This window comes from Vitis riparia, chromosome 13 (assembly GCF_004353265.1).
Source record: "Vitis riparia cultivar Riparia Gloire de Montpellier isolate 1030 chromosome 13, EGFV_Vit.rip_1.0, whole genome shotgun sequence".
Lineage (NCBI taxonomy): Eukaryota > Viridiplantae > Streptophyta > Magnoliopsida > Vitales > Vitaceae > Vitis > Vitis riparia.
In genome coordinates, this window is record NC_048443.1 from 8,319,323 (window position 1) to 8,334,038 (window position 14,716).

Below are 14,716 nucleotides of genomic sequence, written 5' to 3' on the forward strand. Positions count from 1 at the left end.
CATATTATTTTTCATCCACACCAAATTTTCACTTTGCAAATTCATTGTTTTCAAAGTTGAAAATTTTAAGTTATCTAGGTTTTTTTTTTTTTTTTTTCTCTTTGGCTTTGACTTTTGCTTTTTTGAATATAGTTTGTTATCTGATTCCATAGTTGCAGGGTTGAAGAGGGTGATTGAGAGCAGGGTAACAAAGAGTGAACAATTGTCACAATGTCGTTGCAAAAGAAAATCCCTATTATTCATTACTTGGATCCATCATCTTGTGGCTTGCCTAATGGTTGGATAGTAGAGGAGAGACATCGTATTTCTCCCAAAACATCAAAGAGATCTGACAAAGTATACTCGTTCATGCTTAATTTCCTATTTATTAACTTTTATTATTCTTATATTGTTATAAAAGCTTGCTATTAGAAAATAATTTTGTTTTATAAGACTGTATAAAGATGACAATAAGGTGAGTTTTTTCAGATACCTGTCCCATCTCTAATGGGACGAGGTTGAGATAAATATAAATAGGTTTGGTATGAGTTTGAGAATTCTTTTAAAACTGGGGATAGGTTCGAGTATGACTTTATCTCGCCTCGTCTCTCTCGTTTATATAATATTAAATAAAAAATATTTTAATTGATTTTTTTTTGTTTTCAACTTTTTAAATATGTATAAAATATTATTTTTCATAAAAATAAATAATAAATATCTATGATATTTATTTAGTTATAAATTGTTATTATTTTTAATAAATTTAATACTTCAAAAATAAAAAAATTGGAAAAAATTTAAAAATTTTGAAAAAAATTAAAAAATTAAAAATGGCAAGGTAGGACGGATATGAGAATTTCCTATACTCATCCCACCCTATTTAACTTTTTATTTTTTAATAGTAGGGATGATAATTGATTCAAATAAACGGGAAGAATTCAAGATGGGTCACTTCTTATACCTAGCCATATTTAATTTTTTTTGTTAGCGGGGATGAGAATTAATTTAAATAAATAAGATGAGGTTGGGATAGGAGTAACCCATCCCAAACTCACCCCGTTGTCATTTCAATCCTTGTATTTAGTTTAAAAATGGCTAATATTTTTAAACAAAATAAGGTCTTAGAGTTCAAGCATTTCTTTTGACCGCGAAACCAAAAAAAAAGAAATAAAAAGATACATGTTTCTTGTTATCTTATTCAAGCATTTGGTGTTATTTTGTATTCCATATCTACATGATTTTGTATATATGTAAATTCTCTATTTATTTTTATTTCTTTGGTTTTTTCTTGACTTGGATGTGGTCTTATATATCTCTTTGTCCAACTATATTTTTTTGAAGTCTCACTTAAATGTTATATTTTGTTGGTTTTAAATAATTAGTATAATTCTTCTATCGCATAAACTTAAGTTTTAAATTAAGAAAACTATATGGAAGTTTTTGTCTATACACTAGGTATTAAATTTATGATTACTATTAACTAATATTTTTAATGTGTGATGGAGACTAATAAGGAGCATGTGTAACATCATTGATCAATGCTATGTAACTAAGTTTTTTTTTTTTCAATCCTACTTAAATGTCTATCTTATTATATATCTTTCTAGACATTGTAAGCTATGATGACTCTTAGATCAAATCATTATAAATATTCATTTGTATACATGAAATCATCCGTAAATACTTATGTAAGTGTAAATTCATTCACCTCATGTTAGTTTCTTGTATTCATTCTTATGTTAGTAGCAAACAATATTACCTTTTATTAATGTCAATATATGACTACTTTGTTTTTTACTACTCAAGGTTTGATAAATTAAGTTTAATTTAATTATGTAGTATTACTATGAGCCAGAGACGCAAAAAAAATTTCGATCATTGAAAGCTGCTTTAGAGTACTTAGAAAGAAAGAAGAAAGATGATGTGAAAAAACTACAGGTATTAATTTTTTTGACCTAGAAAAAAAAAATGTTTTATGTTCATCATTAATGATTAAACGTTCCTATTCTTCTCTTGTAGGAATTACCAAATTCTAAGTCAAAAACAAAAAAGATGAGAATAGAAAGTTCTAATTTTGCAAATGCACCTAAAAAGGTAAAATGACTTTTACTAATGTTGGTAATAGTATTTGGAGCCCATGTATTGACAACCAAAGTATTGAAATGATGAGAATACTCCATGGCTACGTTTGGTTGACAGGATGAGATATGATAAAATATGTATATTTTAGGACTATGAACATGATATTCTAAGGTGGCATATCCAATAAGATATATTATATTATGTTTATATTTAATTTGTGAAATGAATAAAAAATGATATGAAATATATATTATTTTCAATGTTTAAAATAAAATTATATCACATTCCAACATTTTCCATTTTAAAAAAAAATGAAATCTCTTTTATGTTTAACAGTATTCATGATTAAAATATTTAAACTTTACAAAAAAAAATGTTTATGTTATATTATTTAATATATAAAAGTAATTTATTTATCATAGATTAATAAAATTTTATAAATATTCTTTTTATTACTTCTTTTTTAACCATAAATTTAATTCATAATAAAAAAAAATTATTTTTTCAAAATAAGTATATAAAAAAAAAAATAAATAAATTGATAAAAAAATAAATTTATGATACATGAGATATGCATTTCTCATATCTTAGCATGCGATTAACATATCCTATGTAGAAGCCAAAAAAAAAAAAAATGATAATATATCCTATCACTTATCTTATCCCATGTTTGGTTGAACATAGGATATGATAAAATAAGTTATAGGATAACTTATCCTATCCCATCATCAACGAAATATGAAATATGATATAATATCTCATCTCTTATCCTATTTTATACTATATCCAACCAACCAAACATGACCTATAGGCAATAACATTCGTTTCTATTATAAAGAAAAATGTATTCAATCTAGTCTATTAAACTAACATGACCTACAGGCAATAACATTCGTTTCTATATATTGTAAAGAAAAATGTATTCAATCTAGTCTATTAAACTTGTAGGATGATGTTGAAGAACAAACTATGGAAATAACTTATCTTGATGGAACATTGGTCCAAAGTACAACAGAAGGTAGTGCTTCACAAGGCATTATTTCCCCACACTTGAGTGTGACGGGGAAAAAAAGAAAAGGGAAGACAGTTTTAGCCAGCCCTCTATGCATAATAGAGGATAAGTTGCTTGCTTATGTATTTTCGGAGTTAGATTCAAGGTTGGTAAATATTGTTGAAATCATTTTATTAATCTTAGATTTTTATAAGTGGTATCATTAGTTTTGTTTATTTTTCTAGTGAAACTCTAGTGGATTATGATCAAGATCATGGGATGCGATCAGATTTCAATACTCTATTGCCACATAATTGGGTAGTTGACACAGTAAGCATCTTATGTTTTATTTATTTATTTATTCTCTAAGTAGTAAGATAGTTACAAAATTGATTTTATGGCAACTTCTATTAATGTTTTTTTTTAATATCTTATATAGATCATAAATTTGGTTGCATATCAATTAAATACTAGAGAAAAAGAATACAAGGGTCAGAGAATGACTCGATCCTACTTGCCAACAATATTTGCGGTAAGATCTTGCCAAATTATTGAATAATTGTTCATTAGTATATGACATTGAACATTGGTTGTAATGCATTTTTGTGTAGCAACAAATGTTGGGAACTAATGCCAATGTTAACAAGGCATTAGAGATTTATACCTCTAGATACTTTTCCACTTTGGAAAATACCTCCAAGGTACTTAAAAATGTACTTCATTAGTTGGTATGATTTAGCAAGAATAGTTGCTAAGTTTTGTGTTTGATACAGATCTTCATCCCTTTGAATGATTTTGGTCATTGGTTTCTATGCGTCATCAATCTTCCACAAGAGGAAGTTTATATTCTAGACAGTCTTCCCACTAAAAGAAGAAAAAAGGAACGAGTTGACATGGTAAGGGTCGGATTAGATAACTTGCTAATACTTGAACATCACTTGATAGTTAACTTTATGCTTCACTAAATTTCAAATGTATAAACAATGTTATAGGTAACTTCAATTATAAATGCATTATGTCTTACCAATTTAGCAAAGTACAATGTGCAACGTTTCCCCATTTCTAGACCAAATTGGGTACCAACACAAGATAATGGGTAAGTTGAAGTTAACTAGCTTTTGTAGTAATGTATTTCCAACATAGATTAGTCATGTGGTTGACTTTCTTTTTATGAGCCTTGTAACAGTTGGGACTGTGGTTTATATGTTATAAGATTTATGCAAATGTTGGATACCACTCCACCAGTATCTAAGTCCAGTCTTGTAGTGGTAAGTTTCTTCTATTAGTATTGAAATTAATGTTTCAAACTTGCCATCATGTTAACCCATATGCATTGATGTCCTTTCAGGATAATTCAGACGAATTTAGAAGGAAGTTAGTCATAGATCTGGTTTTGGATGACAACAACAAAGTGAAGCAATATATCCTTAGTCAATTGAATAAAAAACCTTAAATTGCATCTTTAAAGCTAAATGACATTATTAATCATATAGGAGATAAGATGTTTATTAGTACAATTTGGTTTGAAGTATTCAAAACATAAGATGTTCATTTGAATGGTTACATTAAGATCTTATTTGGGAAATACATATATGAAGTCTTCATTTTTTCTAATATGAGAGTTTAAGCTAACTTTCAATATGAAATTAACCATGAGGTTTTATTCAACCCTTTACATGGGTGATAGTCTAAATAAGACAATGGGTTTAGATAATTAACTTTAACAATTTAGCTCAGCTATGCAGTACATTATAGCAATGGTCAAAGAAACCATGAAAATTATTAATTTATAATGAATTAATTGTGGATATTACTATTACCTCATGAGTTTGATTAAGGATTAATCCAATGGGCAAAGTAGTTTCACTAAATCATAAGTCAATGAAATAGCAAAGCACTAAGATTTACTATCACTTGACATTTCTCTAAATTAGCTACCTAAATAAAGTAGTTAGAGTTGTTTATTGACAAATCTATCTAATTTGGTGAGGATTGATTAACATAATAAATCAATGGCGAAGCTAGCCTAAACTTAGGAGGGGTGTTGCCTCAAAATAAAAATAAAATAAGAGCAAAAGGTGAATTTGATCCCTTGAACTAATATGCAACAAGGAAAACAATTTTTCTATTAGGCAAATACAACAACTTTGCCACTTGTTGTTACCCTAAATAAATATCTTATCTTTGCTCCCTTAGCCTACATTCCTAAGTCTACCATTATTATAAATGCATGATTAGTTTCATTTATTTTCATGGTTTGTGCAACTCATATGCTTTAAATAATTCCTGTTACCCAATTTTATTACTCTAACTTGTTTTAAGGAAAATTGACGAGTTTGTGTAAGTTTTACAAGTAAGGATGGAAGCCATGCAAGATTGGAAGAAAATTTCAAAGAAGCCAAAATTTGAAACCCTTAGCATCATTAAAGTTGCAAGCCACCTCTTACATAGCCCTCACTATACCCTCATACAAAGTGTGCACAACTCTAATTTCGCTAGCCAAGGTCTATCATAACCCTTTGCTTGTAAAGATGCAATTGCAAAACTTTGCAACTCCGACTTCAAAACCCTCATTACATGCCAATTAAGTCACAACCCACCTTTGTTTAGCCCCCTCCATACAACAAGGATTTTGCTACGGGTACCAAATTAAGTTCACTACTCTTCCTACATGTAAGCAACATCTACCCTTCAAAGCTAGCCCTTCATAACCCAACAAGTTTTCTTCCCTTTTAATGGAAGATTCCAAAACTAAAAGCCTTCAACATTATTCTACTATCACCTCCATTAGTTTGGGCAACTCATGCATGCTCAAAAATCTATTTCCTTATAGCAACTAAAAATGACCCTCTATCTGATCACCAATGGTCATACATCATGGTCTTGGTTGTAAACCAAGATGTGTAGGAAAAATTGCCTTTAATGACAAGGCTCTTTAGCTAGCTATCTTTCTCTCCATCATTTTCTTATCTAATTGTTTCTTAGCAACAAAAGGTTTATAAATAATGAAAGCAACCAACGAGAAAAACAAGTACTTAAGTAATAGGAATAAGAGATGGTTACGTCCTTCATGAAAGGATAGTAAAGTTTGTAATTCAAGAAGTTATAGTTCAATTCTTCTCTTTAATCAACTCCACAAGCAATTTTCTTTCACTTTTCTACTACAATAAGTGACTAAATTCTTAAGTCAAGGTGAAGGGAGCTTGAGATTACAACACAAAGGGAATCTTCATGCATCAAAAAGTAATTTCACTTAATCAACCGTGAAGCTAAGCCTAAGCATGCTAAGATAATGAACTAAGCACATTATTCCCATGCTATCACAACTTTTTGGCTACTTAGAAAGCCTTTAATTGTGAGTTGATGCTAAAGTGATAGTTGAGGTATGAAGTGTTAAGAACAAAATCATGGGTGCATGCATCTAAGGCCCTAGGGCTGCTAGATCTAAGTAAAAGTTGAAAAAAAATAGATTATATATATATATAAAACAACCCTTAGATCTAGGTGCTAAAAAACGTACTTTTTGATCTAAATGTTCCCACACCCAATTCCAGTTGATGTAGGGATCTCAAAAACCACATGTCCTTCAGTTGATGACTCTATCTTTGATCCTTGGTGTAAGTGTAGTATGGTTACATAACCTTACGAATGAAAAAGGTTGGCTAGGGCTTTCTTTGGAAGGGCAAAGAATCAATAGGTGGGATGAATGGCTAATGTTAAACCCTAAAAAGGTTTATATAGTTTTTCTAGTGGGCTTAAGTGACTTAGGCCCACCATGGGCTTGAGTTACTTATTCAAGCCCACTGGATCCTAATTTATTAATTAACACTAATGGGTCGAATTAACTAATCATTCCAATCTAGAAAATCTAAAATAAATAATCATATGTCTTTATGTTACCTTGTATTTTTATCAAAACGCCCTTATGCCCACATATGATTAATTAAACCTAACTTCCCGTAAATCTATATGCCAACAAAGACTGCGAGCTCAAGTGGGGACAATTGGGACTCATTCAAAAATACTAGCTCCTTTATAATTTAATTTTGAAGTTGATTCAATATTATACTAAAGAGAGTGAACTACACTCTAGGACCTTATAATATTACATCGAGACCCTAATACACTTACCATGGGAAATCAATCTTAATGATCTGGACAAGTCATCCCTCTAATTAAGAGGTAGTGCATCATATTGTCAGATGAATTACCTAAGTCTATGAATCAATTGTGAATAGCTCAATAACTTGTAAGGAACCCATATGCAATCACATACACTAGTGCACTCACCATGTGAAACACATCCCAATTACAAAGACAAATTATCCCTCCAATTAGGAGATAATGCACTACAATCTCAAATGGATTGCCTAAGTCCATGAACCAGTTGTGAGCAACTCACCAGCTCGCGAGGAACCCATGACTTGAATTTTTCATAAAACTCCTAATACACTCAAGTCATGTACAATGCAAATGACACTAGTATAAATGCTCAGATAAATATTAATGTAATCATTGATAGAAAAGACAAAATTGAAATCATAATATAAAACATTAATGAAATCTAATTTTGTTACAATCTGTCCTACTTTGGAGGGTTTAATCCTAACAATCTCCCACTAGCTCTTAAAATATGGTGGGTATATATCAAGCACCTATGATTTTTCTCCTCCTATGTCTCATGACATTAATCCTAAGAAAGATGAACTTCATACTTGAGGAGGAGCAAACCCTTCTTACGTTTTGCAACATGTACTTTACCAAAAGCTTAAGAATGTAGGTGGCTTGAGATGTTGCAATTTTCCTACTTTTATAGTCCTTAAGGACCTTAATCCTAAGAATATATTGTGTCTCTCCCAAATCTTTCATCTATAACTAGGCAAAAACTAGATCTTGACTAATGAAAATAGCTCTACATTGTTCCTAGTGAGTAGAATGTCATCTACATACATATTGAAACTATTGTTTCCAAAATACATGTTGATGGTTCAAACACACTCCATTAGTCTCAACATTCAATACAAATAATTTTTTCTTTAATTTTTGTGAATTAAATTATCAACCAATGACCATTTCATTTTCCTTTATCATTAATTTTTTCATTAACATCATCCAAAAATTCATAAAATCAGTAAGAAAATAAGACTTAAAACAATACTCATACATCAAATCACATGCCAACATCACAAATATAAGCAAATATATCTCACGATGACAATATCATCTATACTTTTTTTTTCCTTTAAAAAAATATTAAATAAAAATTTTAAGAATAAACCATCTTACCAAAAGCCAAAAATCCAACCATTAATTTTGAAATCGGATTCCATTGTGAAGTTACACTAAATAGAATATCCTTTACATTTCTTCCCTCAAAGGGTTTACTTTGCCCCCCAAATACCTACGGCTCATGTTCTCCCCTTTGTCTCCTTCCCTTTTCTTTTTCTTTTTAATCCGTGCTTCCTCTCCACTCCCTCTCTATCATCCACATTTCCATTTTTCTCTTTCTTTTTCCTTTCTTTCCTTACTTTAATGGTCTTTGACATGCAAGACCACTTGCTTTTTTCCCTTTTTCCTCCGACCACAATGGCTTCCAAGCCACTTTCATCTTCATCTTTTTGTTTTTTATTCAGACCTAATCATTCCCACTAATATATTTTTTTGAACTTTTATTTTTATTTCATTTTTCTTTATTTATTTATTTATTATTTATTATTATTTTTATTATTTGTTTGTGTTTCAAATAATCGCATTTTTAAATTTCCCAAATGAAATTTCTCATTTCTCAATAAAATTTAACTTCTAAGAATATGAAATTACATACCTATATTTTTACCAACATAACTAATTCTCTAAAATCAAAATTATTACTTCTAATGGTAGGTAAAAGTATCCAACTTCCTAAAAAAGCTCTCCACGGTAGTGCTAACATGACATTAATTCAAATAATTTATTTGACCAAAAAAGTTCTTTGAATTTTCCAATCCAACTTTGACACATGTTGTTAATTGCACCCTTTTTACTTTTCAACTTTCATGTTGCTGGAAAATTTTCAAACTCAAAATTTCTGTGTGACCTAAAATGCCCAGATATTACACAAAAAACAATAAATTTAGGAGGCATCATGATTTTCCGAAAATAGGCCTTAAGCCATGGCCTTAGTTGCAGTAAAGTTGAGCTAGTTCTATTGTTATATCTTTGCATATTTCTTATATAGGGTTTGTATGTTTGAATTGGTACATACCAAAAAACAGAACTAATAGAAACATGGCATCGGTGCATATAGAAAAGTGGGACAAATAAAAAAGTCATGTATACATTTTATGTCTCATGTTTTATATCTAAACACTTTGGTTATTGCCTTTTACATCTCATTCTTTTCTATCTTAGTTGTCTTTGTTTGTATCCTATTTCATTGATCTGAATTGTGGTCTTATATATTGGTACCCCCATGTAACGGTCTATACGATCACCACATACTTTCAAAGGTTGAATGAATACTGAATCCGTAACTAGTATTTTTGTACAGGATTTTGTGGTTAATTTGCAAGATTTATGCCCATATTTTTCATTTTCATGGATGCAAGAAAATAAAAAGGGATTTAACAAACACAGAAATTTAGGATGACTTTCTTCTCTATATTCACAGTTTCAGTGGAGGGGAATGTTACAATCGATATAGTACATGGTTGTTCCCTTTTAGGTCTCCTCAATGCCATGCGAATTTTCTGTTAGTCTCTAAACCCTTGCATAATTCTGCAGTCTGAGGTTTCCTTGGTACCAGTGGCCGAAGACAAGCTGCGAGAAACCCGAAGACAAGGATGAAAGCGGATTTTGATGCAGTAAGGACGAAAGAGAGGGCTCTTATATAATATTCAACTTGACCTCTGGCAGCCCTCTTCACCTTCCTTGAGAACTCGTGCCTTAGCTCCCTCATTTGCAACCATTCGCCTACCATCTACTGCTTGACTGTTACAATGTTGAATATACATCATGTTAGCTTACGTTCATTCTCGGAAAATGTCATATTCTCACAAAAAAGATGCTGAGCTCAGGCCCCGTGTTGCTATCCGGATTCATCATGTAGTAGGTCTCTGAGTCCTTCGACCCGATTACCCGTTGGAAGTGAGCCCTCATATAGGTAAGCTCCCCATCAGGCAGGTCTATGGCCTCACTAGGGAGGACACCTGCACCCATTGATACCGCATGGAGCATCTGCATTACATTCAAATCCTCTGCATTTGACTCCCTCTTCACAGCATATCCCATTTTTCGCCCATTGCAATACAAATTCCATACGGGCTCATCCATGAGCTTGATCTTCTCCTCTGGACGTTTCTCGCATTCAAGCGCAATTCTAACCAGTCCTAACCCTAACTCTTGGAGGAGCTTGCTGGTGGGAATTGCCAGCTCGAGGAGAAATATGGGAAAGCACCTAGGGCTTTCTTGTATGGCCAGAGAAACCCTCCCCTTGCGGTGCCCGAATAGGGTACCGGTCATGCGCGTCCCTCCATGAATGTGGACGTCGTTGAGCCTGGAGTTGTGGAGAAGCACCGGTATTTTACAAGCCGGAGAAATGATAGGAAATGACCTGAAAACAGAGCGGAAGTGGCGGAAGAGCTTTGTAGACTTCAAGGAAGCTTTCTTATGTGAGGGCTGCTGGAGGGCAACCTTGGGGTGCGAAGGAGTCTTCTCTGGGTCCAATGCAGCTGGTCCTTGGCTTGTTGGGGACCGCGGTGGCGGCGGACACGGCGGTACTCGTCGCGCGGCCATCTCCATCCACCCAAGACTGTGTGATGAGGGGTTATGGTGGATGATGGTTGGTGGAGGAGATGGAGGAGATGGAGGAGGATGGCGTTGTATGTATATGAAGGAGAGAAGTTGAGGGATGCACGTTTTGGCTGGTATTTTCTAGGGTGGCAGTGAGCGTGAATATTGTTATAGTACTACAAACTTGGAAGATTTACCTAAAGATAGAAAATTCCATGTATAATAGTTAAAATAGCAACAGCTCTTCTTAGCTAATGGCTCGATCATGACAAGTAAATACATGAGCCGTCCAATCAGTTGACTTTTTGATCCTGATACTTGACAAGAATCCATTTGTTTATGGGACTAATATCTTGAGGAAGTAGGTGGAGACACGGTACAATGAATCTACCAAGTGGTCACACATTTGACTTGGTGGATTTATTAATTTGCAGGAAGGAAAGCTAAATGATGAAATCACAGCTGTACTAGATTATTAATTAATTTTGCAGCTGGCCTTTTGCCTAGAATTAATTATTTGAGTCATTGTTCACTAGACCATGTTTCTTAATTGATTAATAACTCTTATCCTACATGGTCTAGGGAAAAAAATGTCCAAGGTTGCCAAGGGTTATGGAAGCTAGGTTGTCTAGGATTGGGACATGGTTAGAAAATGAGTTCAATAAATTTAATAACTATAAGGAAAAGAAAATAGAAAAAAAATAAAACACAAGTTTAAAAACTTTAGTATTTTTTTTTAATATTATGCTGTGGACCGTGCCACTTGGGGATTGTTGTGAAGTACTAAAAAACACTTAATATGACAAATATTAGAGGGACAAAATGGAAGGTCTACAAATGCTTCTACAATTATTTATTTATTCATTTATTTATTACCAAGGTTTAAAATTTTCATTATATTATTTTCGTTGTGTTTTTATAACAAATTGAGTAAGCATTTTTTTTCTATTTTTTTTTTCTAAGTAACACTTTGCATGACTTAAATAGAGTTTGCACCCCCAAGAAGGTTATAATAAAAGGGTTATTTACTCTTATATTTTGGAAAAGTATGCATACAATAAATTCAACTAGATTGAGCTGATCAGTTGACAAATAAAGCTCAAAATGGTTGCATTTTGTGGAATTAGATTGACTTAAATAAAAAAAATTAAAATTAAAAAAAAGCCCATATATTTTATACTTATACTATTTAAAACTAATCCAAAAAACATTATTTTAAAATTAAAAAGTAAAGTGAACATTGACAACATTAGGTTGCTTTTAGAAAGTCAAAGGAAGAAAAGTGATCAAATGGGAGAAGAAGAAACCTATATTAATATTTTATACTAATTCATAAAAATAAAAATAAAAAATAAAAATGATTTTTTTTTTAAAAAAGTCAGCCTTGACACAATGGGTTTTTATTTTTATTTACAGAAAAAATATTGCAGGAGACCCCGGAAAAAAAAAAAAAAAAAAAGTGCTCCAATACGAGGATACAATGAAGGTTTTTTAAAAAAATAAAAAAATAAAAAAAAATAAAAACAAAATAAAAAAACCTATACAGGGAAAGGCATTCAATTATTTAGGCATCTCTGTCAATGCTCTTCATTAATAGTATGTCATTGTGCTTTTTTTAGAGGGCTCTAAAGCATCATAAAGAAATTAGAAATATCTAAGTAACAGTAAGAACAAATATAAATTCTTAAGGGAAAAAAATAATAATAATTGATCTCTCATATCTGCATGTGTCTTTCAACAGTTGTGGAGCCAAGACCTTGTCCGAATATAATGAATCTTACTGAACTAGGAATTGAACAATGGAATTATGAAATGAATGTTTGGAAACATTATATACCCTTAAGAATATATCATCCTAAAATGGGTGTTTGGTAAATTAATTTAATAATTTAAAATGACTTAATAATTTAATTTAAGTTGTTAAGTAAATTAAATATATTTGGTTAAATAATTTAAAGTCAGAAACAACTTTTAATAATAAGTAAAAATAATTAACTTATTTTTAAGTCCATGTCTTTATTTTACTTTTTTACCCTTATTTATCCTAATTATCTTCATAATCTCTTTTACTACTTCATGACCTTCATTATGACTTGATATTGTAAAGATAACATGAGAATGAATGCTTGTATTATATTGCTATGTTAATAATGAATACAAGAGCAGCTTTATATAGCTGAATTACAGAGTTTGAAATAGCATAAAATCAACTAACTGCTTACATGATTAAAGAATGATAGTTACAACAATAAGAAAGATACAAATAAAACAAACTATATTTGGTTGTTGCTCTAATAGACATCCTTTACCCTAGTTATAAGTTATAAAAATAAATATGTCAATTTAATGATTTAGAATAAATTTTAAATCAATTTTATCAAACAACTTTATTTACTTAAAATAAGAATTAAGTAATAAGTTTTAAACTAATAACTTAAGTATAATTTAATTGAAGTCAACTTAAATCATTAAGTAATATGTATTAAGTTTTACCAAACACTTCGAAAGTCTCTGACCAAAGAGAGGTCATAAATCAACTGGGTGACCTTCCAAATTGGTTACTTACTATAATAAGGTTTAAGAAGTTATATTTTGTAGGAAATTTTCACACATGAATTTAATAATGTAGGAAATTTATCTATTCAAATTCCAAATATTTGGAAATTGTGATCATTCCTCCTAATTTGATTGTAACTTTTGATATAGTACAAAATATTGTGGGTGCTACTAGTTCTCTTGTTAATCTACAAATAGAGGCTTTTAGAATGTATTATAAAACTTTACATGTGAAAGACATCATTTTGTAACGAGGTTAAAGTTCAATTAACTATAATTAAGCATTCTTTGTGACTTAAGAGGAATTTGTACTCATGAAATTTCGTAATTGTAAAATAATCTCTAAATTTTTGTTATCAAATATGCATATTACATGAATAATCTACTTTAAAAGAAAAACTATCATACATAAAATATAGTACTGCATATAAAATTTCAAGGCTACTCCTACCTTTCCAACAAGGACATCGACAATGGCAATAACTCACAACTTGGAGATCGATGATAATGAAGATGTCAACTTATGGGTTCGTTGACATGCATGGCAATAATGGTGCTCCTTGAGAAAAATGATGGCTCAAAAGTTAGATCCAAAATTTGGTGTGTGATATATTTAGGATTTGATATTGATGTCCGAAAAATATATTTAGGATTTGATATTGATATATTTAGATTTAATTAAAAAAAAAAACAGCAACACCTTAATGTATTAATTTTAATGTGAATATAATACTCTATGGTTGTATCATTTTTTAAAAAAAATAACGTAACTCCTTTGATTCAATCTCTAATATTGTTTCGTATCAAGAAATTAATCTCATGTTGATTATTACCAAGAACGACAATTATGCGCTCATGAATCAAGATTTAGTCAAGGTTGCTACTTGAATCAAGATCTATATTTATAAAAAAAAAAAAAAAAACTTAAATCTAAAGACAAATTACTTTCATATTTCATATCATATCATTTTTTTCTTTGACTTATAACTTGTTTTTAAATATTTTTATTTGAATAGAAAAAGTTAAATACTTAGGTTTTTTTTTCTCTAAACCTAGCAACTTTAGATCCTAAAACCCAACCCACACTTAACTCCTTGCTCACTATGATAAACCAAGTCTTGTTGGTGCTACTACCGTCATACACTATTTTTGGTCTTGGCTCCTAATTACACAAACAATTTCTTCTTTATTTGGGGTTTCTCAAGGTAGATTTTTCAACATTCTCAACCTCTTTCTCTATCAATTTGTAAGTTCCCTTCATTGTAATCTATGAGATCAATCTCATATTCATTTCAGATTGTCTCAAAGACTCCCAAATACATGAATCAATCTAGTTAT

General features: G+C 30.8%; 2 protein-coding genes across 2 annotated transcripts; one reads left to right on the plus strand and one right to left on the minus strand.

Annotated features, from left to right (window-relative positions):
* Positions 1–3,551: 3,551 nt before the first annotated feature.
* On the plus strand, positions 3,552–9,877 carry LOC117928272. The gene is made up of 7 exons (XM_034848183.1): positions 3,552–3,584; positions 3,664–3,753; positions 3,826–3,948; positions 4,045–4,148; positions 4,239–4,320; positions 4,401–4,463; positions 9,815–9,877. The coding sequence occupies exons 1-7, from the start codon at positions 3,552–3,554 to the stop codon at positions 9,875–9,877; spliced, it is 558 nt and encodes a 185-aa protein (XP_034704074.1).
* Positions 9,878–10,048: 171 nt separating this feature from the next.
* Positions 10,049–10,825, minus strand: LOC117928273 (protein MIZU-KUSSEI 1). Its single transcript, XM_034848184.1, has one exon. The coding sequence runs from the start codon at positions 10,823–10,825 to the stop codon at positions 10,076–10,078; it is 750 nt and encodes a 249-aa protein (XP_034704075.1). The 3' UTR covers positions 10,049–10,075.
* Between the last annotated feature and the right edge of the window lie 3,891 nt (positions 10,826–14,716).

What these genes read in the sequence shown, in the direction of transcription:
- LOC117928272 (XM_034848183.1), top strand. Translation starts at nt 3,552, where the DNA reads ATGACTCGATCCTACTTGCCAACAATATTTGCG. An exon ending in CTTTGGAAAATACCTCCAAG is followed by an intron (nt 3,754 to 3,825) that starts GTACTTAAAAAT and finishes TGTTTGATACAG; the next exon opens with ATCTTCATCCCTTTGAATGA. An exon ending in CTAAGTCCAGTCTTGTAGTG is followed by an intron (nt 4,321 to 4,400) that starts GTAAGTTTCTTC and finishes ATGTCCTTTCAG; the next exon opens with GATAATTCAGACGAATTTAG.
- LOC117928273 (XM_034848184.1), bottom strand. Translation starts at nt 10,825, where the DNA reads ATGGCCGCGCGACGAGTACCGCCGTGTCCGCCGCCACCGCGGTCCCCA.